We start from the raw sequence: 22,439 nt of genomic DNA, 5'->3' as shown, positions 1-22,439 counted from the left end.
TGATTCTGCTTCCTCTGCAGATGTGAATGAGTGCCTGAACAGTGAGATCTGTAGTCCCAATGGCGAATGTCTCAACAGTCAAGGATCCTACTTCTGCATTTGTGCTCCTGGCTTCTCAAATGTGGCTGGTGGAGTCAGCTGCCAAGGTGAGTTGTAGGGTGGCAGGAACAAACCTTAGGTCCTGCCCTCTGCTTCCTGCCCTGCTTTGAGATCCAGGCTGATGTTTTTGTTTGATTTCACAGATGTGGATGAATGTGCAGACAAGTCCCTGTGCTCACAAGGCCAGTGTCTGAACACAGAAGGCTCCTACAGATGCCTGTGTGAAAATGGATTCAAACACTCCCCGGAGACTGACGATTGCGTGGGTGAGAGCTCATTGCTGGTGACTTGTAAGGAGGACTAGCACTGGTTCAAGATCTATGGCCAGCCGAAGCAGACCCAGGTGCTGCACTGAACAAACAGGGTCCCCATCTGACCATCTTCATCGCCTTGCTCTCCTTCCTGCAGATGTGGATGAGTGTAAAGAATATGGGGATGCCATCTGCGGCACGTGGCGGTGCCAGAACAGCCTGGGCTCCTACCGTTGTATCATGGGCTGCCAGCCTGGCTTCCACTGGACCCCCTTGGGTGACTGCATTGGTGAGTACAGCCCTGGCTCTCCCTGCCCCTCACCCTGGCAGGAACAGGGTGCTTGTGGAACATCTCTGCCAGAGGCGCAGGGGAGAAGGAGGAGGAGGAGGAGGAAATGTGTGGCTGGTGGAGAGGCAGATAATGCTGAGAATTTGTTTTCTTGGCTGTGCTGCCTGCTTGCGTCTAGACTTCTCTCTTCCTGGCATCTGGAACAGACACTGCATTGTGCTGCTTTCCGCTTGGGGAGAGTCCTGGGCAGGTTACAGCCATTCCAGGCTGGGGGCTGGACCGCAGCTCCCTGTAAGCTGTGCTTGCTGGGGCCACTGCCAGTCACCTGCCTGGCAGGCCTGGGTGAGTGGAAAGGCTGCTGGTACCAGAGCATGCTAGACTAGTCAGTCTGGGTTTCAAGCCTAGGCTCCAGCAAAGAGGAAAGAGCAAAGGGATTTTTGCATTTTTTGACGCTCCCCCCGGCTCAGGGAAGGTTGCAGCAGGGAGGAGCTGCTGCCAGCCACTGGGCTCTGGGCTGCACTAAGACTCAGCCTTACCACGTGGAGCTGCTCCTGGCCTTGGGAACCTTGGGTTGTGGACACACAGCTGTTCTGACTGCTCCAAGAAAGTTTCCATGCAGTAGCTGGAGCTTGTAGGCTCTGTGTCCCTTTACACCTCTGCAGGAAACTGCTACCCTCAGCCACTCCTGCCAGTCACCTCCCATACTTCCCATCAATTTCCCATTCCCACCCTGCCCCTATTGCTCTTTTCATATGGCTTCTTTGTGGTTCTCCGTGTTGCAAGAAGCTTCTCTTAACATGCACACTCATAGGTAATTGCAGCAGCCAGACCCAGTCCCTCACATCAAGGAAATGCCTGTCCCAGTCCCAGATCTTGGGGTCAGAGCCAAAAGACCTGAGTAGGGGTGTCCATTGGGAGAAGTGGGGACTAGGACAATTCTTGGTTTTGGCTTTGCTGCAGACATTGATGAATGTGCCAATGAGACGCTGTGCGGGAGCCACGGCTTCTGTGAGAACTCGGATGGCTCCTTCCGCTGCCTCTGTGACCGTGGCTATGAGAGCTCACCTTCCGGGCACTACTGCACTGGTGAGTCTGCAGTAAAGGAGAGCCATCCCTGCTGTGTGATGGCTCCCAGACCACAGACAGGGACTGCTGTCACGCATTGAGAATCACACACATGGACAGGGCAGCTCATGGAGTCAAAAGCCCTTCCCTTATCACAACAGATCTTTGGGATTGCAAAGGACCAGGCTCTGAAAAAGTGTGTTTAACAGTGAACATGGAGCCCTATTCTGTCCAGGTAGAAAGGAGGTCCTTGAGGGATGGAGACACTGAAGGTGCTACAAAGGTCCTTTAATGGGTGCCTGTAGAGAACAGGCACGGTGTATTACAAGGAAGAAAGTTTTCATTGTGAAGACGGGCAGGTAGTGGAACTGTTGCCTGTAACGTTTGTTCAGTTGCCATCCTTGGAGATTTTAAAGACCAAAGAAGAAAAAGCTCTGAGCAGCCTGGTGGGATCTTGTAACTGAGTAGGGGGTTGGACTGGAGTCTTCCAAACCTAGACCATTCTGTGATCCAGCAACCCACTGGATTTCAGCAAGCTGGAGTTCAGGCTCTGGATCCACTAAGAGCAGGGCATGAGGCTCCTGCCAGACTTGTGTCGAGCCACAATGTGAATGTAGTTCTCAGCTCGTCCCTAGCAGCTTTCATCTCCCTACTGCAGGGTAGCTTCATGCTGCAGACCATGGACAGGCTGCCCATGTAGAGGCAGGGCTCCTGCTGCCCACTGCTGCTCTTTGCTTTGCAGATGTGAATGAGTGTGAGCTGATGGTGGCCGTGTGCGGAACTGCGCTTTGTGAGAATGTGGAGGGATCCTTCCTGTGCCTCTGCCCCAGTGACCACGAGGAGTACGACACAGAGGCAGGGCAGTGCAAGCCCCGAGCTGCCGTGGGTGAGTAGGCAACTGTGACACAGCATGGGTGGCAGCTAGAGCAGGAGCGTGGTAGCCCTGGCTGGGGAGAGATAAAGATGAGGGGCTGACAGGGCTGTACAAGCCTGCACAGATAATGGGCAAGTGTTAGTCTGGGGAGAGCTCAGGAGCCTGAAAGTGAGGACTTGGGAAGGCCACACTGCTGGTGAGGGGTGTGCTCTGGGACCTCCTAGGTGTGGGATGCTGCGTTGGGGTGCCAAGGACCCCATCTCATCTCTGCTGTCTTCTAGAGGGCTCTGACACACGTGCAGCCCACGTCTCTGACAGCGCAGAGCGCAAGCAGTGCTACTACCACATCAGTGACGTCCGCCTGTGTGACAGCGTCCTGGCCAAGAACATCACCAAGGAGGAGTGCTGCTGTACGGTGGGGGCAGCCTGGGGTGACAACTGTGAGACTTACCCCTGCCCCATCCCAGGCACAGGTAGGACTGTGACCCCACCACACCAGGCAGGGCCAGTGCTCTGCCTGCCAGTTCCACCTTGATTGCACTAACGAGCTGCTTCTTTTCTTTCTATCTCCTCTTGGCATCTGTATCTTGGTCAGTGGAGTACCAAGAGATCTGCCCTCTTGGGAAGGGCTATATTCCCCAGGAAGATCTGCTCTCAGGAAAAGTTTCTTTCACAGGTACTAGCACCATTTTCTTTCATTTCTTCCCCAGGGGAAGAGGGAGAGCAGTATGTAAAACCCTGCATGAAAATGCATTGACAAAACTATCTCCCCAGGCCTATCGTGGGGGATGCTAACATCCTGCTGCTGCCTTCCCCATTCCAGAGAAATCCCAGACTGCCAGTATTGTTGAGCTGGAAGTGCCCCTGCCTCCAGTCCTGCCTTGTTGCTGGCAGTCATTCTTTCTTGGTGCAAGTCTCCCATGATGAACCAGGGATGGGGACCATTAAGACACAGCTCTTCCAGTTACTGATTAATCTCCCAGTAGCCAGCTCGCTCAGTCTTTAGCACTTTGCCTCCATGGAGGTTGTGTGCTTAAGATACACATGAATTTGTGAGTGTCCTGCTCACACCATCCCTCCTCCTGCTCTGCCTGGGGGTGCTTCTCCCTCTGCTCCCAAGCATGGGGCCTGTGAGAGAGGTGGGGGGCTCACTCAGGGACCTGTCAGCAATCCAGGCAAGGTGCTGTGACAGCTTTCTGCAGGTATAGCACCCAACACACCTTGCTTCCATGGCTCTGCTTCCTGAGACACTTGCCCTCCCTCCATCCCTCTTTCAGACATGGATGAGTGTGAGATATTTGGCTCTGAGTTCTGCCGCAATGGACAGTGTTTGAACACGGTGCCCGGCTACAAGTGCTTCTGCCGTACAGGATACTTCTATGACTCCAGCAGGCTTGAGTGTGTTGGTAAGATGGCCTCTAAGAGCAGTGGGCACCCCACTGCACACGGGGGGACAGCTGTGCTGCTACACCCAGACTTGTCCCTGCTGGGCCAGGTCTAGGTAACAGGCTTCCTGGCACCCTCCTGGGGAACAAGAGAGGAGGGCCTGAGGGCCATGAGGTCCCCATTTGGGCAGGGAAAGGGTCACATTGCTCATGTCTGCCAGCCTGAAACATTGCCCTGTCCTTGTGTGTGGGCAGATCAGGATGAGTGTCAGAATGAAGTGTACTGCATCAATGGCGAGTGTCTGAACACAGAAGGCTCCTACCACTGTTTCTGCAGCCTCCCTCTTGTGCTGGATGCCACTGGCAATCGGTGTGTGAATTTCTCCAGCAGGGCAGGTGAGCCTGATCCCCCACTGCAGCACACCTTTGCCCCACACATCCTGCCCCATGGCTGGGTCCTCCAAGAGGAGCAGGGGGTGGGGACTTGGTGCCTGGCTGAGGTGTGTCAGCACCAGTACAGGGTGCGGCCAGGGCAGGGAGGGGGCAGAAGCTGGTGCACATGGTCATCTATCTTGGGACAAGATGGACAGGCACTCTTCTGGATGATTTCCATGGCATCCTTTGCTTGTGTCACTCACAGATACCTTGGAGGAGTATGAAATCCACCTGGACGTCTGCTGGCAGACTGTTGCTGACTACATCTGCCAAGACCTGCTGCATGGCCAGCAGACCACGTACACTGAGTGCTGCTGCCGGCTCGGTGAAGCGTGGGGCCAGAACTGTGCACTTTGTCCCCACAGGTCCTCTGGTAAGTTGGGTGGCATGGGCAAGCATCTCCCAGCAGAGGTGGGAATGGGCTGGGCTGCCACATGTCATGTCATGCGTAAGATCTCTGCATTGTTGGAGCCAGCCCAAGGAGTAGGTAACCCCACACACACTTCTATAGGGCTGAGCTGCACCAGTGGGTAGAATGTGCCTGAAACTGGTTTGCAGCAAGTCCAGTGTATTTGAGGGGAGAGTTGCCCTGTGCATCCCACTGCTTCTGCACACGTTAGGAGGCAGTGGTAGCTGGGGATGGGAGCACCCTAGGAATTGGGGTTCTTGCTGTTCAAGAACCTGCTGGCCCCAGATGGAAGCTAGTCTTCTTGACAATAAACAAACTACAGAGCTGCAGCTGTGGAGGGCACTGAAGGCAGGTCTGGCTCAGCTGACCCAGTGTGGATGCACACCCTCTGGCCATATAGTGGACCTTGAGCCAGGCTGCACTGACCCTTCCTTTTCCTCACTACCTGCAGCTGATTTTGCTTTCCTGTGTAATGGGGCCAGTGAAGACAGTGAACGAGGGGGTGAGCTCCGAGAAAGACCTAGGTATGAGTACGGACCGGGCTTGGAAGACCCCCACTATGGCCTTCCCAGTCCCTACTACAACTACCTGGAGTCTGAGTACGGAAGCCCCGAGGCCGGTTTCCCTCGGAGGGTACCCAGCAGTGAGTTTCGTGGCAGCCCTCTCCACCATGGCCCAGCGCGGTCTCCACCCCGCTACCTCCCCGGCCAAACTGGTGAGTACTGGAGACACAGCAGTGCCTCCCCACCCAGACTGTGTCCATGGGGACTGACTGCCTCCTGGTTCCCACCCTGGCCGGGCTGCTCCAGGGCTGGAGCAAGCTCTGTTCCTGGCTGTTCTGAGTCAGTCCTGAGTCAGTCCTGGTCAGTCACTGTCTTGCTGCATGCCCGATATTCCCTGTGTGACTGGGCTGAGGCTCACCCTGCTCTGACTCCGCCTTGCCGCCCTCCAGGTCTCTACGAGGGCTTCGAGGGGCTGCAGGCGGAGGAGTGCGGGATCCTCAACGGCTGCGAGAACGGGCGCTGCGTGCGCGTCCCGGAGGGATACACCTGCGACTGCTTCGACGGCTTCCAGCTGGACATGACCCGCATGGCCTGCGTGGGTGAGTGAGGCCCCGCGTCCCTTGGCCGCGGCTGCTCCCTGCCGGTGCCGGCCGGGACGGCAGCAGGAGCTCTCCCGCTCTTCCGATTCCTTCCCATACGGCTGGGAGGGCCCTCGTGGAAGTTCCGCCGGCCACTTTCTGCTGGCAGCTAGGTAAGAGCAGCTTGGGGCATCAGCGAGAGCGGCTGATGTCTCTTGTCTTCTCATACCACTCTTGTACATCACAAGCCATTGTTACTGTGATTAATGTCCTCTGCATTTGCCACTGCCCTGGTGAAATTCCTCACTTTCCACCTTGCCCTATGAGACATGGTTTCTAAATTTTCTCTCTGCATTTCCTCTAAATCCCTATGCCATGTCTCCATCCTTTTCATTATATGTCTCCAAGCCAGTTGAGACCTCAGGCACTCATCAGAGCAGATTAAGACACTCTCTTTTTCCTTAGGCACAGCACTTACTCCAACTCAGGGCATCCTTACTGTACAAAACAATGGTGCAGCTTCTTCATACAGAAACCATGGTCTATACCAGCCCAAATGCAGCTGTGCAAAACAGCAGCCTGAGATGTTACTCCCTCTTCTGCATTTGTGGATTGTTTTCCTTTCATTGGCCAAAATGTTTTGCATTTGCCTTCAATGAATTTTGTCTGGTTGATTTTGTACTGCTACTATATCAGAGTAAGTCTGAACCCTGCAAAGTGCTTGCAGCCTGGTGTCACACACATATTTGTTATAAGCATGGAGATTCTTCCTTTGTCTACCTTAATGACAACATTTGCTTGGAGTAGGGGTAAGGACAGACCACTGCAGCCTGAACTTTAAAGGGTTTTTGTTGTAACAGCCAGGTATTTCTAATTGTCTTTGGAGTGCAGCTGTGTGGTCCATTGTGCAATTGCCACAGTTTAATCTAGAGGGTATTTTCTCAATCTGTTTGAATGTGTCATGTGAGAGTGTGTTGAAATCCTCACCATGGCCAAGGCACATCATATCCACCACTTCTCCCTTATCTGACAGGCCAGTTATCAGGTCAGGGGAGAGAACCAGATTGGCTTAACGTAATCAGGCCTTAACTGATCTCTACCAGCTATTTAATGATCTTGTTATTCTTTAGAGGGTTATTACCTAATCACTCACAAACCTGAACTGCTTAGGGGTGAGCAGACTATAATTCTGGAGTTTCCCTTCTCTTTTTTTGAAGATGGTTATGAGATTTATCTTTTGTTGCTTTTCTGAGGCCTCCTTTATGCTCCCACCTCAGAAAGAACTGTCAACTTCTAAGGGACTGCAGGCAGCATTAGCACATGAATTTGTGTTGCCACAAACCTTTATGGATGTAACTGCTTTATATCTGATTGTTGAACCTCTCCATCACAGTGTGACCTTTCTCTCCCTGTGCTCCTGCACCCTTGTTTAAACACTTCAAACATGGTCTGTGCCCTGTCTGATCACCACTAGTGTTTTTATGATGGCTGGAACAAAACCCTCGTTAGCTGCTCCAGCCAGCTCAGCTGGCTTTTGTTTTCTCTGTTGATAAGAAATAGACTGACATTCCCCATTGTTTCCCGCTAACATATTTATGGAGCCTTTGCTTGTTGCCTTTTCTATCCTGAACTAACTAGCCCTCATTTTATACTGCAGCCTGTTTTTTTTCCTTGCAGTTCTCTTGCTTGATTCTTAGTCATCACCATGTTTTTACCTCGCTAACTTCAGGCCTTTAGAATATTCCTGCAGCTGCTGCAGCACTTCCCTACGGCAACAGCTGACGCATGCTCTGAAAGTGGGCTGTGTGTCCCCACCCCTGCCCATGTGGGCAAACTCCAGGACTTGGTGCAGACTGCTAGCCACACTATGCTGTTGCTTCTGGCCTTTGGGTCTCTCTGGGCTAAAGTGTCTTTGTTTCATTTCTCCTCTCGATTTGGTGGCCAGACTGCAGCCTGTCTGCTCTTTCAGCTTTTACTTTCCCTTGCTTCTGAGGCTGCAAAGCACATCTCCCTCCCTTGATGTGCCTGACTTCTCCTTGGGCTTCCCAGCAAGCCATCCTGTTCATGGCAATGTCTGATCCTGAGGTTTAGTGTGAGTCCACAGTGTCAGTTCAGCAATTGGTTTGGCTGTGTGTGAAGTCTACCTTGTTCCTCAAGCTCTCTCTTCTCATGTTTCCCCTCTCCATCTTCCTCCTGTGACTGCTGTGCTTTCTCTTATCTCCCTTAAAATTTTGCTTCCAGCATCTCTCGCTGGGGTTGCACTTCTCTTTCTTCATCAGATGGCCCCCTCCACCTATGCTAGAGATAATCCAAGGTCCCTGGGGTGGCAGAGCACTTTGGTCCTCCCAGGGTCCATTGGCTACCGCTGGGGCCTTCTTTCTCCCTCGGGTGGCCAGCTGAACCCATCAGCTGCTCCCCACTCCCTCTGATCAGTGGGGGTTGAGTCTGGAGTTTGTGGTCAGAAGGGTTGGGCCTGCCTTGGTAGGTGAGGATTTGGGCTCTGTTTGCACCTGTGGGTGTAAACAATGGTTCTGGGCTTGTACATGGGTGCTCTGTCCTGCTCATGGCCCCACCACAAGTGGGTGTATCTCAGGCAGTGTCTGGGTAAGTACATGTAGAAGAGCAGACCTGTCACAGTAGGGCAGCTGCTGTAGGGCTCACGTGCACACTCCAGCCTGACAAACTGGCCAATTGAGCCCTTTGGCACAGTTTTCAGGTTAATAAAATAATCTGTTGTTTGTGCAGCACGAAGTCCCTCTGTGTTTTGGTCCTGGAGGTGATAACTGGCCTCTCAGGGCCACCATCATTTTCCTGGTTGACCTTGTTGGATCAGAAAAGGACATTTTCCAAGGCTAGAAGTGGCCTTTCCCCCAGATCTTAGGCTACAATAACTTGTTAGCCAAAAGCTGCTACCCAGGGGTGTCACCAGCTGCAGAGCATGGAGGGGCTCTTGTCTGGTGTACATGGGGCAGGGTTCAGTACTGTGCTGAAGGACACTGGGGATGCCACCCTTGGATACTACAGATGCTCTGCAGAAATGCTGAGTGCATGGGAGGCTGGTGGGGTCACTGTGGACATCCTGAAGGTAGTGGTTGGGAGACAGGGCAGGCAGAACCTGTGTGGGAGGGCTAGCGGGGACAGCAGGGGCACAAGGAGATGGCCATGGGCTGGGACTACTCACTGTGCCACCAGCTCAGCCCAATCTTTCTCCTTGCAGATATCAACGAGTGTGAGGAAGTGGGCAACCCTGAGCCCCTGTGCCGAGGTGGCACCTGCGAGAACACAGAGGGCTCCTACCGCTGCCAATGCTTGCCGGGCTACGTGGCCCTGGCCCGGTCACACCACTGCGTGCCCCAGACAGCCCAGAACCCAGCAGCTGCGTAGCTCTAGGAGAGCAGGGGTGAGGCTGCTCCCCTGCACATGGCTCTGGGACCTGGGAGCACAGAGAAAGGCCTCCCACAGCTGTGGGTGCTTCGAGGCTCTTTGTTCCTTCGCCTTCGAAGTGCACAGCTTCCCCACCATCTCTCTCTATAGGTCAGGGCTGAGCTCCCTGCCTCTGCACCCCTCTTGGCCCTGCCAGCCCCTGCTCTTCCTGCAGCAGAGCCCACCCCAGCCCTCAGCACCTGTCACATTGCTCTGTGTCATGGAGGCTCACAGGACACTTTCCCTTGCCACACAGCCCCTGCCTGTCCCCCTCACCCTGCAAGAAAGGGGGTTCATCTCCCTGCCACTGCTGCACTGACCTAGTGACAAGCCTTACCCACACCGCAGGTGCTGGCCCCACTCCTTGTGAAGCGTCCAGCCCCCAGGCCAGAGCTTAAGATGGGGGTTCCACCCCAGCTTTCTAGAGCTGCTGCCTAACCTTGGGGCATGGGAAAGAGGCCTGAGGGGCCCCAGGGCCAGCTCTCCCTGTGGCCTTTAGCCCTATACTTTGTGCCCCATGCTAGCTGGGCAGGGGGAGGGGAAGCAGGTCCAGCTTCCTTTCTGTAAAGTTGTTGGTGGTTATTTTTTTTAACTGAGTCTGCTGGAAACTTCTCTCATGTTGTTAAATAAAACATTTATTTTGGGCCCCTGTGGCTCAAGACACTGGGGCTTGTCAGAACTATGCTTGTCTTGCCTCTGCCAAGGGCACAGCCATCCCACTTGTAAGCCAGTTCTTGGCCCTCTCAGCTGGCACATGGCCTCCTCCTGCTCCCAAACCGGAGTAGGGAGCTTTGCCAGGCCAAATCCCCAGCCCAGCACCAGTGGCAGGAGCCTACTCCAGTGCCTGCAGACAGCACGGAAGTTGTAGCCTTGTTCTCACACAAGGGAGCTGCAGCTCCCACGTGAGAAAGTATAGCTTACTGCAGTTGGTAAGGGCTCTCTGGCAGGTCTGGCAGTTGTTTTTCCAGCCCTGGAGCCCTCAGTATGAAGGGCTTTACCTATGCTGCAGCAAGCAAGGCTATGTTCTATGCCACCACCTCTTCAGGGAGCCTTTGCACAATTTCAAGCCTGCATAGGACTAGCAAAGCAAGAGCACAGCCAGACATTGCCAGCTGGATACCGGCAACAGAGATGCTTGGCTGCTTCGAGGTTACCCACACTTAGGCCAGCATACCACATCTATTCATGCCTTCAGCTAAGAAGACCAGCTGAATCCCAACTAGAAGATGCCCAGACATTCTGCTTTTCCTCCTGATCCTCTTCGCTCACAGAATACAACACAAGCAGATTTTGTCCAGCCTTTATTAAAAGGAAAGTTATAAAAAGAGATTCAGGAGCTCACAGCAGCTCCAAGTTAGAAGTAGTGCAAAACACTGGTTAGAGAAAGAATCATCCCTGCAGAGACATTGAACACCATTTGGCTTTGCATCCACAAAACGCAAGTTTTCCCAGCTGGAGTCCTGCTGGCTTGAGCAGAAGCCCAGGACATAGTAGGCTGTCAGCTCAGGGAAAGACTCCTCTCCTTCCCTCTGCTTCACTGCATGGATAGCAAATGCAGGTCCTGGGGGCATCCTGATCACAACAGAGCAGGAGAAACACAGGAGGGTGGATGCAGCCGGCATTCTAAAATAGGCACTGAAGGGTTATCAGGTAGCTCAGACAATAGCCAGGTTCATCACTGAGAAATTCCTTTGTGAGGACAGACAGCTCCATGTCTAACAGATAAAGCGCCTGCCTCCGCAGAGTGGCTGGAGGATGATGCTCAGTCACTGCTGCCCTTTGAGCTGCTAGGAAAACACCCCAGGGGTGTCATCTAAACACAGTACGAGTACTCTGCCAGGGGCTGATCTTGCAAGGAACACAGTGCTGGCTGCTCAGAGGCCGCAGAGCTCTGAAGGAAGCAGTAAGAAATGTTTATTATATAAAAGAATTTGGCCTGTGTTGTTTCCAGTTTTCCCCTCCCCAAACCCTACTAATGGCAGAGCTCCTCAGCTGGTAATCTGCACCGGTATCTTCCAGCAGAACAACATCTGGTCCTGGTCATCTACCAGCTCCCACTTCACAATCAATTTAATCTGAAAGAGAGAGAAGTAGAGGGAAATAACATTCAGGAAATCTTAAGGCAAGGGCATCAGGAGAAAAGTTATCACTTGTATGGAACAAAGAGGTCCTGGGAGCTCTGCACAAAGAGGACAGAGCTGGGGCCTTGTCCTTGTGTGCAGTAGGTGGGCCACGCTCATACACTGATTCCTGGAGCACCATCTGTGGTTGGAGAGCACCCAGTTACATGACACAGGAGGCCTCCACACACTGCACTTGAATTCTCACTCCCTGCAAAAGTAGAGTGCAAGCACCCTGCAGCATCCCTAGCTGAACTGCACGCCAGAGTCAAGCACACCCAGTCTGGGAACATTCAGCTGCAGGCAGCAGGCTCTGGTGGGAAGCACGGTGCAGGAAGCACAGCACAGGAAGATACTGGAGCAGCTGAAGCCACTTCTCAGCTGGAGCTAGGCTGCTTCTTTTGCTGAGCCTGTACCAAAGTGGGAACTTGAAACTAGGGTCATGCAGCAAAAAGAACACCAGACTGTGTATGGAGTCTAGTCTGTCACACCAGAACAGAACAGGTGTCTTCCCTTAAAGGCAGGTGGTGAGACTACTCCAGTATAGGCGGTAGCTGAGAAGCTGACCAGCTGCCTGCATACTTACACTGGGGTACTCGCTCTTCACAGGCAGTTTATTCAGGTAGCTGTAGGAATGGCCCTTCTGAATGGGGCAGTGGATCCCAGACTTGCATCCATCAGGCTCAGGAATAGGGAAGGGTATGTCCACATGCAGCATCTCCCCATACACCCTTGCTTTACTGCCCTGGCTCTCGATCTCTGCAAAACACGGAGAACACACGTATACCACACGTGCCCTTCACACACCCCAGAGGCTGCAAGAACACAACTAAGGGACACTCTCCCTCCAACCAGATCCTTCTCCAGCCGCCCTTCTCCCCTCCCAGCAGAGGGGATCCCCTGCCCCTGCCCACTCCCGCTGGGGATGTGCTCCTTACTGCTGGCGAAGGTGACGTTGATGCTGTAAGATGTCCCCTTGTGGAGCAGGCAGGGCTGAGTGGGGCAGGGGCTCACGTTCACCTCCTGGATGCTGCCGTCTATGGAACCTGCAAGGAAGAATCGGGATTACCGGGCCGCCTCCGCCTGCTGCTCTCCTCCCGCTGCCCCGCGGGCCGGAGCCACTCACCGCAGTCAACGAAGCGGAGGGGCTCGGCCAGGGCGGTGGCGGCGGCGCCCAGCGCCAGGAGCAGGGCGAGCGGGGAGGGCACCATGGCGGCGGCAGCGGGCACGGCAGGCAGCGGCGGCGGCGGCTCCGCGGTGTCACATGAGCGCGGCGGCCCCGCCCGCCGGTCAGCTGGGGCGGGCCCCGCCCGCGGGGCCGGGCCGGAGTCACCGAGCGCTCCCGGCGGGGGGGGACGGGGGAAAGAACCGCCCCCGTGGCCGAGGGCAAGGCTGCCGCCGGGAAAAGGGCGGTGGGAGCCCCTCACGACAGCTCCTGTCGTGACAGGGGACTACGGGACAGCCCGGGAGTGGTGCTGGTGGTGTGCTGGAACTACAGCCCTCGGACAGACGGACTGACACCGTCTCCAAAAGCGCTGTCACTGGCCATGCCCACTCCCGGGGTGTCCTGGGACAGTCAATGTCAAAGGCAGCAGCCAGAGAACAGGCTCAGATACAGGCACTGCCATGGACCGGGAAGGTCTTTTGCTACCCCTGCTGAAAGGGGATAAAACATAACGCCCACAAAGCTGCTGTGGTAGACTCGTCCGTGGCCCTGTTCGTACATATCCCATACCTCCTGTTCTGCATGTCGAAAGCTGTTTGTGTAGCACAAGTGCCAAGAGTTACATCTGCTGAGTACCTGGCGTGTCTGCCACCTCTCACAGAGCACACACACGCCAGTTCTGGTTCTCAAACTCGTGAATTGCTAGAGACTCCCTGCTTTGTGCCGTGGATGCCAAGGCAAACCAGATGACGCTTCAGAAAGCATTTGACCCAAGCTGAAGTTTACAACTTTCCACCAATTTCACATGGTAGCAAATTTAAGCCTTTCTGGAATCATGTCAGAATACAGCAGAGAGGCACGTGAATACTGATTTGGTAGGAACGTGGCAGAGCTGGCACAGCGTCCCCGCTTCAGACCTCTGTCCCAGTGAGGTGTCTGCCTGCTCAGCTGCAGCTGCACAGCCCAGTGACTCAGAGGTGGCACCTCACACTTTGCTCAGGCCCTCTGCAAAGGGTGTCACATCAGAAAGGGGTGTGGGGCTTTTTAATTTATTTTTTTTTTAGATTTCAACTAAGCATTCAGTTTCAAGACGCATGCAGGATACTTACCAAAGCTCTATTAAAAAAAAAAAAACCAACAAAAAACCAAACCAAACAAACAACCCCCCCCCCAAAAAAAACAAAAACAAAAAAAAAAACACCCTCAAAAAAAACCCTGCTGAGACTAAGCCATGTATTTAACACTACCTAGCACACTTTATAACTGACCCAGATAAAGGCTTTTCCTTGCACATGGAAAGCATGCCCTTCAAAAGGCTTCCCTTATCCACATCCTTCAAGTCTTACAGATGGTAAACAAAGTTGCCTATCTGACTGCTGGTAACAGAACTGCTGTCAAGCCAGAGCAACACCATAAAGTGCTGTCACACATTCACAGGATAAGCAGTGCTTGGAATTTGCTTGGGAGCAAATTCCACAGGCCATTAAATCAGGATGCCTCCTGTGAAACAATTCACCAGGTATCTTTGCTTCACAGATGCTTTTACACAATGGCAGTGACTATGTACATACAAGTCAACACATATTTCAAAGGCTTTGAACTAAAAATCATCACATCTAGGATCCAAATTAACATTTTCACAGAAAACGTTTCCCTCCCTGCACCCCAAAGCAGAGTAGTAAAAAGCCTAATAAGTGTATGTCTGTAAATCTACAGCCAAGGCCTTTACAGAGGAAAGAAGCAGAAACCTTCTGTCCAAGGTTTTTAGCTCATATCATACATTACTATGGTGTCAGTTTTGCAATAACATTACTAAAGCTTAAATTCCCCAGGACAGCATAAGCATCTTGGGCCAAACAGACCTTGCTTTTAGGCACATGCCCCCTGTGACATCTGATAATAGGCATAAGGCTCCAGGTTTCCTTGGAGCCAAAAATTGCTTAAGAAAGATTCAAATCAACTTCAGGCTGATCTCATTATTTTGCAGATGGAGGTGCTTTCAGATTACCAGCATCACAGGGAGCTTATGCTGCACTGCAGAAATACCAGTGGAAAAGGCTAAGAAAGCTAGCAGACAAATTCTCTCCAGCAAGACTGATACTGGACTCGTTAATTTTTGTAGTTCAACCAACTCTATTACACAAGGATAAAGCCTGAAGTTCCACTTCATCAGCCATCTACACCTGATTAATCCAAATCCCTCCAACAGCACAGCACTTGCAGCTCAGTAAACAAATGTGCTTGCAGGCACTACAGTGGCAATGATATAAGCAGGCAGGTTCTCAAGAAAATCCACATACAGAGACTAATCAATTGAACTGTTCTTTCAGCCAGAACATGTTCCTTTGCTAGATCGTCAGAACTCACATTTAAATTCATCACATCCACTCTTGCATTCAACACCACGCCAGAGGTTTTATTATCACCAGTTTCTAAAGCACTGAAACAAGTTTCATTTCCCTTCAAAATAGATAAAAGATGATTTTAGCATCATATTGCAGAGGAGAAATGAGCAAAAAAGCTAGAAAATTCAACTCTCAGATAAATCTCTTCAATACAGTGTGCTTAAAGAGAGCTAAAGGAATTCCCCAAACCAAGACACCACAAACCAGAATAAGCACAGAAAATCAAAACACAAACTTAAAGACAAATTATGTCTACCTATCAGAAACAAGATCACCAAAAAATTATGAGAATCCAAGAAGGAAGAAAAACTAGATTGTAACTCCATTATAAAAAAGCAACTAACCATCCCTGTACCACATAGCTGACTGAAGGAAAAAATGGCCAGTGATGAGATGCAAGGGAATAGCTGTTCTCCTTAGTTCATACCCCCCACCTCCTTTTGTCACACAAAAAAGTTGTCCCTAGACCATGAGTCTCTCCTCAGCACAGCAGATTATTAATTAACTGTGAGTGATGTTAGTTGGCCTTTTCCTCATTCTTTCAGTCTGCAGTAATCATTTTAGCAATGTCCCAAAGACCCTTGAAGCTGCTTGCCACACTTCTGTCACTTAACACCTTTCTGTCACTTTAACACAGCAAAAATGAAGGCACCTCCAAATAAGTATCTGTTTTTTGGGGCTACATCCATTCTCCAAAAGGTGTTCGCAGTGAATACAGCCACAACATGGAGAAATGCAGCAAGATCAATCTAATACACCCTACAGGAGCGAGAAAGAAAGCTAATGCAATATGGACAGAAATCAGGCATGATCCCTCTGTGTCTTTGCTCCGAGGAGGTTTTCCTTCCCTCCTCCAAAGTTGTCAGCGTTTGGGATGCCACATTGATAATAATCGAGAAACACCCCGATATGTTTTTATTTAAACATTCAGTGTTCCAATATTCCTGATGAGGATTCATCAACTATTGCAGGTGCCTGCATTAGTACCAGTCCTGCTGGGACCTTGCCTGTGATACTTTCCTGGCTTTATCTAGCATCATTAGAGTAGGCAAAATTAAACAGCTCAAACCAGTCTTTATTTACATGCTCAGGGTGGAACAAAAAGCAAAAGCCCGTGGTTACAGAAGAATCACTTTGCTTGGAGCAGGATGGTGAGAAAGCTAACTGCGACAAGGTCCTGAAATCCTCTGACGGTAAATCACCCCCTCCTGCTGGGATGACAGGTTTTCTTCCACCAGTCTTTCACACAGTCAGCGTATGACTCTCCACAGGCCTGGCTAGGGCTGAGGAACAGGATTCCTCCCCCAGAAGCACATGAGGAACAAAGAGATAAAACACTCTTTTAACCATGAGCGCTCCGTGATCGACCGGCTAGGTCACTGTCACACGGCAAACGAGCAGGAGGAGCTGAAACCACCGTGGGAGGGCAACGAGCCTCGGGTGGCCGTAGGGGCCTGCCCGGAGTCGGGGGACCCTCGGGGGCCGGGGCCTCCCCCCGCCCTCGCTGCGGTGGGAGGCGAGGGACGGACGGTGTGGGTGTGAGAGCGCCGGGCAAGCGCTCCAACTGGGGACGACTGGCCTCCAGCTGATAAAGGAGAGCAAAGCAGAAAAGCCGGAATAAGGGAGAAACCCTAAAACCCCCGTGTTTGCTCTTCAGCCTACCCAACTCCCCTGCGGTGGCACCTTGATCCTTCTCTGGGTTCTGCTCAGGATAACTTTACGGCTAATCCCGGGACAAGCATGCGCGGACGGGCAGCGCTCGGCGCTTATTTCATTACTCTTCACTGCTTCATGGCTGCAAACACCCCCAAAGGCGAACAGCAGCTTCGTGCCTTTGAGCGCCTGTGACGCGCTCCCCGAAGCTGACGCCAAGCACTGCCCGCGAAGGGGCACGGGCACGGGCACGGGCATGGGCACCGCCACCGCCACGGCCGCCCCGGTGCCGCCCCGCCGTGGGCGCGGCCGCTCCCGCCCGCTGCAGCCGCACTTCCGCCATGGCGGCGGGGCGGGGCTGGGCCGGCATGGCGGCGCCGGCGGCGCTGCGGCGGTGGTGGATGTTGGCGCTGGGCGGCCGGACGAGGTACCGTTCCCTTGGACACTCGGCCCCTTGCACCCTCCCTCGGGAGCACAGAACGTCCCCGCTGCGCCGCAGGGGGTGGTGGCTGCAGGGGCCGGGCCCGCCGCCCGCTCCGGCGGCGCGGACCCCTCTGAGGCGCCCCCTCTCCCTTCTTCCCGAGGCAGCCGCTGCTCCGCTCCACCGTGCCCAGGCCGAGCCCTGCCGAGGCCCCCGGGCGGCCCTGCCCGCCCCGCTGGCTCCCTGCTGCGCTGGGCGTCGTCCTTCTCCCAGCCGGGCCCGACCGAGAGCGGCCCCAGCGAAGGACAGATCTTCCTCAGCGAGAGCTGCGTGAAGGTGGGGACTCGGGGAGCAGTCTGGTGTCTCTGGAAGGGTTTCCACCCTGCCTGCCCTGCCGTCGCACAGAGGAGACGTTTGAGTGTTCACTGGTTTGTTCAGCAGGACTTTTAATCCTCTTCCCTTTTATTTATTTGCAGAGGCTGCTGGAGATTGCAGAAGGATCAGAGTTTCTCAGGCTGCAGGTTGAAGGAGGTGGCTGCTCTGGCTTCCAGTACAAATTTTCCTTGGACACAGTTATCAATCCCGATGACAGGCAAGGACAGAGGGACATTTTGGTGGTCAGATGTTTCTGTTCTTGGCAAAAACGGCAGGAGGGGCATGTGTGAGATATTAGTGTCTTGAAGGGAAGATGCCTGTGAGATAAGGAGCATGCTGAGGTTGTGCTTTTCTGTAAGGTCTTTGGCACAGTTAGTGGTTAAATTTGCTGCTTTTTTTTTGCAGGGTGTTTGAACAAGGTGGTGCCCGTGTGGTTGTGGATGTGGACAGCCTGGCCTTTGTGAAAGGATCCATGGTGGATTTCAGCCAAGAGCTGATCCGAAGCTCCTTCCAGGTGGTGAGCAACCCCCAGGCAGAGAAGGGTTGCTCATGTGGAACTTCCTTCTCTATCAAAATCTGACTGGACTTACCATGGATAGACACTGTTTGCAGACACTTTTGGCAGAGGGTTTATGTTTGTTCTTTTCTCTGCTGCTCCCTCTCCCTTACCCTGTGACACAGCTGTTACAGAATAATGCAGCTGTGTGTGTGTTTGCACTGAGCCTGTCTCCAAGACTTACTGGCCTTCCCTTCAGAAACGATGAAGTAACCATGAGCACGCACACAGGAGCATCTTCAGCACCTTGTGAACCACTGGCCAGGTGGTGCTGACTGGCCTGCCCTGTCCTGATTGTGGAACTACTTAACTGTCTCTGCAAGAGAAGGCTGTATATGTATCTGTGTGTGTGTTTATTGAAAGGTCTTACTAAAAAAAGTCTGTGAGGTTGATTGGTATTGCTTGTGCATTTATATGCGGGTAGAACCTGGGTTCTTTCAGGCTAGTGTTGCTTATTCCTTTTCTTCCAAGCAAATGGGACTTGGAGTCTTTCTCACTTGTACTGCTGACTCTCCACTGCCCAGCTTACAGTGGGCTTTTCCAGATGCTTTTCTTTTTTCTTGCTGAACAGGATTCTCGTGGTCCCAGGAACCTGTGGTGGCTTTGCTGTAAGTTCCTGGGATGATGGTTTTTACTTGTTCAGAGTAAGTGAAACCAAAAAATTGAGGTTGGAAGAATGAATATCTTGTGTCTTTTATATATAAAAATAAGAAAAACCTTTATATATATATATATATATATATAAAGTACACAGCTCTCTATGCTTCAGTGCTGTTTAAGCCTGACTTGGAATTTTAGGTCATACAGGCGCTCAGGTTTCACAGTGTGGTTGCTGCCTGCTCTTGCCAGCAGGAAGGGAGGTTAAGGTGATAGAGGAGAGTAGGTGTACTGTCTAAGGCTTCACAAGTCCTTTTGACTTACAGTTGTCTGGAAAGCTTTTCCATAACTTGGTTTATCATTTAGTCTCTGTCTAACATTCATCGTTTAATGAAAGACTGGAACTCCACTCCTTTCTAAGACTCCATGGAATGGGAAGTCTGGAAGTTTCCAGAATAACATCCTTTCGATTAGTCATTTTCTATAGTTTTTTATCTGCCACTAGATGTCTTTTAAGTCAGTGATTCACCTGCTTCTGGATGAAAGGAGAGATGGGGAAGCTATTTTTGTTCCCTCTTTTATGTTTTATCTGATCATAACCAAATTGTTTAAGACTTGAGTCTTTCACGTGAGTGTGGGAGCCCTGCATGACTTTGGTCTCAAAGGAACCACCTGTGGCAAACGATGAGCTTTTCTAGACCATGCCACAGGCATTTTTTGTTAAGGTTCCTAAAAGCCTTTTTAAGCTATTTAGTAGTGCCTATGTTCAGCACTGTTTTGCCTATTTATTTCTAGTGCTCAGAGCTGATAGCCAGCTAGTTTCAGTTTTGTCTGCAGATGTTACAGGAGCTCACATATGATCTGCTCTGACTTTGTCACATGGGGATGCACATGGATAGGATGTGGAGCAGTGGCTCTTTCAGTTTAGCCCTTTCCATTTCCTGTAGCAAACAACATCTGCCTAGTTATGTTGGTGTTAGAGACAGCTGTCACATTTTGTAAAAGGGACTAAAAGAATGTGGTTACAAGATTTGTCTAAACCCCTTCCAAGGTATTTTAACCCTATCTTTATGCTCCCAGATCTTGAAGGTGGTATCAGCCGGAACTGCCTTTGAAAAGTGTAAGACCTTAAAGCTTGTGTAGGAAGAATACATTAGATAAACTCAATTTCTTTCATCTGGGATAGCTATAAGTAGGGCAGAGGAGTTGCTTTCTGAACCAGGAAGATCCATTCTTGATCCATTTCACACAGACTGACCTAGGTCAAGTCTTTGAGATCTTTTATGGGAAATAAAAGTGCAGCAGTAGTGCTGGAGAGGTAGCAAGCCAGCAGCTACCAAGGCTTTTCTTCCCTGGCCAAAAGCCAGCCTTCAGCCCCTGTAAACACGCAGGCTTCATCTTGGATTGCTGTTCTTGCTGAATGTAAATGTGCCGTGTCTGTTCAGCCTAGCAGGTTCCACTTGCCTACACTTGCTCTGTGCTGATGCAGTAGATGGAGCAGGTGTTGTCCATGTGGATGCTGCCCCTTGCAGAGGGTGTGCTTCTCACTCCAGGGACTGTGCAGAGCACCAGGCTTCGGTGCCCACCAGTGTCAGCTGCAGCGTTGCTGTGCAGCTGGCATGAGTGCCGTGTTCTGCCCGCGGTTCTGGCAGTACTGCTCTGACTGCACTAGGTGGACCCCTTTCTCCTTGGGACTCACTGCACTGGACATACACAGGCATTCTGCCCTGAGGCTGGATCTGCTCCACGCAGGACCTGAGCAAGAGCAAAAGTTTCTTTGCAGCTGTCTGTTTTGAAGGCAGGCTGGTATTGCTGCAGTGTGGTCTTCAGATCAGAGAAACTGCTAGGAGCCAGAGAGATTCCAGCCCATACACCATGTTGCCCTTGGCTTCTAGACCTGCTTCTTGGGAGAAGGTGTAACCTATTGGCAAAAGCTACTGGGTTTCCAGTTCCCATTAGGGAATGGATGCAAAGGGCTGTCTGTCACCTCCAGAGTTGTCCTGCCTCTTTAGAAGTGTGTCAGTACATCAGAACTTCTGTCAATGTTGGGAAGTCAGCAAAGGGGCTCTTGTTGACACAGGGGTACAAAGGTGATCTTGGTGCATTTTGGCTGTGTAGGCAGAAAGGCTAGGTCTTGGATCCTGCTGAAAAAGCCTAACCTGTCAAGTTTTGTGCACTGAATAGGTGACAAAGATGGCACCACACTGTAGCCTGTAGGGCAAGACTTGTGCCAAGAGAAGGACACAGAAGATTAGACAGGGAATTTGATGCTGCCTGGACCATGAGGGGCTGCCAAGGCATGTCTGCAGGAGGTCTGCAGTGTGGGAATAGTTGGGAGCCCTTGTACTGAACCACTGAGAAGAAGCTGAAGGAGTTGGAGGTGCTGCCTTCATGCCAAATGAGAAACTGCAGTGGAAAATCTTTCTCTGCTCCCACATAAAGAAGGAGGATTCTCTCAGTTCACCCACCTGACAAGGAGTGAATGATCAAGAAAGATATTTATGGAAACCTTAAGATTTAATTTCAAGGGAAAAGGGCACAATCCTCAGTGTCACTGACAAGAAGGTAGAAGAAGATGGAATAGAAATTCTCCCTTTGGTGAGAGCTTCTGAGAGCTCTGTAGAGACTTGTTGGTAGATGACCAGCATATCCTCAGCCTGTGACTGGCTCTGTTCTTCAGTATCTATCTATCTATCTATCTATCTATCTATCTATCTATCTATCTATCTATCTATCTATCTATCTATCTATTATCTATCTATCTATCTATCTGTCTGTCTATCTATCTGTCTGTCTGTCTGTCTGTCTGTCTGTCTTACTGAAGGTCCCACTTCAAGGCCTCAAGCCAGGCAGTGGTAGGGAAAGAGGAGATCTTCGTTATCCCCTTTTTTTGTGGTTTAGGGATATGCATGAGTGCTGTGCTTGTGTTGGTGGGGCCCTGTGTGGTATCATTTACTACAAAGAACATTTTGAGGTGAGGAGCTACAATAGGAGCAATGGCCAACCTAAGGTGAATGTTTGGGTAATAGGAGTCCATCTCACCCACAAACTTTCATCTGTAAAATTTCACTAATGTCAGACCGTTCTCTTGTGTCATTATACATCTGTATAGAGCTGTCAGGAAGACAGCTGAGGTTGTGGAACCAGTACCCTATGGATGACACCCACTGGGACTTCTGCTTCTCCCACACAGTAGTGTCATTTCTTGCCACTTTAAGGGCTTGTCTGAATCCAGCACGTGGGGGAGGAATCATTGAACAGTGGAGGAGGCAGTAATGGGAAGGCAGAAATGCATGAAAGAAGGCTTCTCTTGTCTGTTTCCCACGCTGGGAAGGCACATGCTTTGTACTAAGATTGCCTTCAACCTTACAAACATTTCAAACATCTGGTGGCAGCTGCAAGTAAAAATCAGAGTTTTTAAAAGTGAGTTTTTACTGTGAACAGTTCCACTGTTCACACTGTAAGCTGGGACTGGTCAGTGGAGTTTAATTGTATTATAGGATGTCCTGAGTTGGAAGGGATCCCCAAGGATCATTGAGTCCTACTCCTGGCCCCACACAGGTTAGCCCCAAGAGTCACATGTACCTGAGAGCATTGTCCAAATGCTTCTTGGACTCTGGCAGGCTTAGTCCTGTAATCATTTCCCCATGGAGCCTAATCCAGTCTCAGTTGCCCTCTGGATGAAGAATCTCTTCCTAATATCTAACCTAAACCTCCCCTGACACAACTTCATGCCATTTCCTTGAGTCCTATCACTGATCACAAAGGAGATCAGTGTCTACCACTGCTCCTCACAAGGAAGTTGTTACTGCAGTGAGGTCTCCCCTCAGTCTGCT

The 22,439-nt window shown here is 51.5% G+C and overlaps 3 protein-coding genes across 3 annotated transcripts in view; 2 read left to right on the top strand and 1 right to left on the bottom strand.

Annotated features, from left to right (window-relative positions):
• Positions 1-9,979, top strand: part of LTBP2 (latent transforming growth factor beta binding protein 2) — a 71,272-nt gene extending 61,293 nt beyond the window's left edge. The window contains exons 23-35 of the mRNA XM_036384801.1: positions 21-146; positions 243-365; positions 508-639; positions 1,600-1,725; positions 2,447-2,590; positions 2,860-3,051; positions 3,174-3,254; positions 3,856-3,984; positions 4,219-4,359; positions 4,604-4,771; positions 5,259-5,522; positions 5,760-5,909; positions 9,106-9,979. Of these exons, the coding sequence (XP_036240694.1) occupies positions 21-146; positions 243-365; positions 508-639; positions 1,600-1,725; positions 2,447-2,590; positions 2,860-3,051; positions 3,174-3,254; positions 3,856-3,984; positions 4,219-4,359; positions 4,604-4,771; positions 5,259-5,522; positions 5,760-5,909; positions 9,106-9,272 (1,943 nt within the window). The 3' untranslated portion in view covers positions 9,273-9,979. The remainder of the gene's footprint in view (positions 1-20; positions 147-242; positions 366-507; positions 640-1,599; positions 1,726-2,446; positions 2,591-2,859; positions 3,052-3,173; positions 3,255-3,855; positions 3,985-4,218; positions 4,360-4,603; positions 4,772-5,258; positions 5,523-5,759; positions 5,910-9,105) is intronic.
• A 616-nt stretch (positions 9,980-10,595) lies between these two features.
• On the bottom strand, positions 10,596-12,683 carry NPC2 (NPC intracellular cholesterol transporter 2). The gene is made up of 4 exons (XM_036385135.2): positions 12,558-12,683; positions 12,370-12,477; positions 12,018-12,190; positions 10,596-11,386 (listed from the first exon to the last, which is right to left on the bottom strand). The coding sequence occupies exons 1-4, from the start codon at positions 12,640-12,642 to the stop codon at positions 11,300-11,302; spliced, it is 453 nt and encodes a 150-aa protein (XP_036241028.1). The 5' UTR covers positions 12,643-12,683; the 3' UTR covers positions 10,596-11,299.
• A 4,208-nt stretch (positions 12,684-16,891) lies between these two features.
• On the top strand, positions 16,892-18,398 carry ISCA2 (iron-sulfur cluster assembly 2). The gene is made up of 4 exons (XM_036384878.2): positions 16,892-17,081; positions 17,243-17,411; positions 17,552-17,667; positions 17,856-18,398. Exons 1-4 carry the CDS (start codon positions 16,996-16,998, stop codon positions 18,028-18,030), a joined length of 546 nt encoding a protein of 181 aa, XP_036240771.1. The 5' UTR covers positions 16,892-16,995; the 3' UTR covers positions 18,031-18,398.
• The last annotated feature ends 4,041 nt before the right edge of the window (positions 18,399-22,439 follow it).

This window comes from Molothrus ater, chromosome 6 (genome assembly GCF_012460135.2).
Source record: "Molothrus ater isolate BHLD 08-10-18 breed brown headed cowbird chromosome 6, BPBGC_Mater_1.1, whole genome shotgun sequence".
In the NCBI taxonomy this organism is placed as follows: domain Eukaryota; kingdom Metazoa; phylum Chordata; class Aves; order Passeriformes; family Icteridae; genus Molothrus; species Molothrus ater.
The sequence above is the reverse complement of the archived record's forward strand: the minus strand, read 5'-3'. Positions and strand labels throughout refer to the sequence as shown.

Excerpts from the sequence above, each read along its gene's own strand:
- NPC2 (XM_036385135.2), bottom strand. The coding sequence starts at position 12,642 with ATGGTGCCCTCCCCGCTCGCCCTGCTCCTGGCGCTGGGCGCCGCCGCC. Across the intron at positions 12,478-12,557 it reads CCTCCGCTTCGTTGACTGCG|GTTCCATAGACGGCAGCATC; the intron begins GTGAGTGGCTCC and ends TCTTCCTTGCAG. Across the intron at positions 12,191-12,369 it reads CAACGTCACCTTCGCCAGCA|AGATCGAGAGCCAGGGCAGT; the intron begins GTAAGGAGCACA and ends CGTGTTTTGCAG.
- ISCA2 (XM_036384878.2), top strand. The coding sequence starts at position 16,996 with ATGGCGGCGGGGCGGGGCTGGGCCGGCATGGCGGCGCCGGCGGCGCTG. Across the intron at positions 17,082-17,242 it reads GCGCTGGGCGGCCGGACGAG|CCGCTGCTCCGCTCCACCGT; the intron begins GTACCGTTCCCT and ends TTCCCGAGGCAG. Across the intron at positions 17,412-17,551 it reads TCAGCGAGAGCTGCGTGAAG|AGGCTGCTGGAGATTGCAGA; the intron begins GTGGGGACTCGG and ends ATTTATTTGCAG.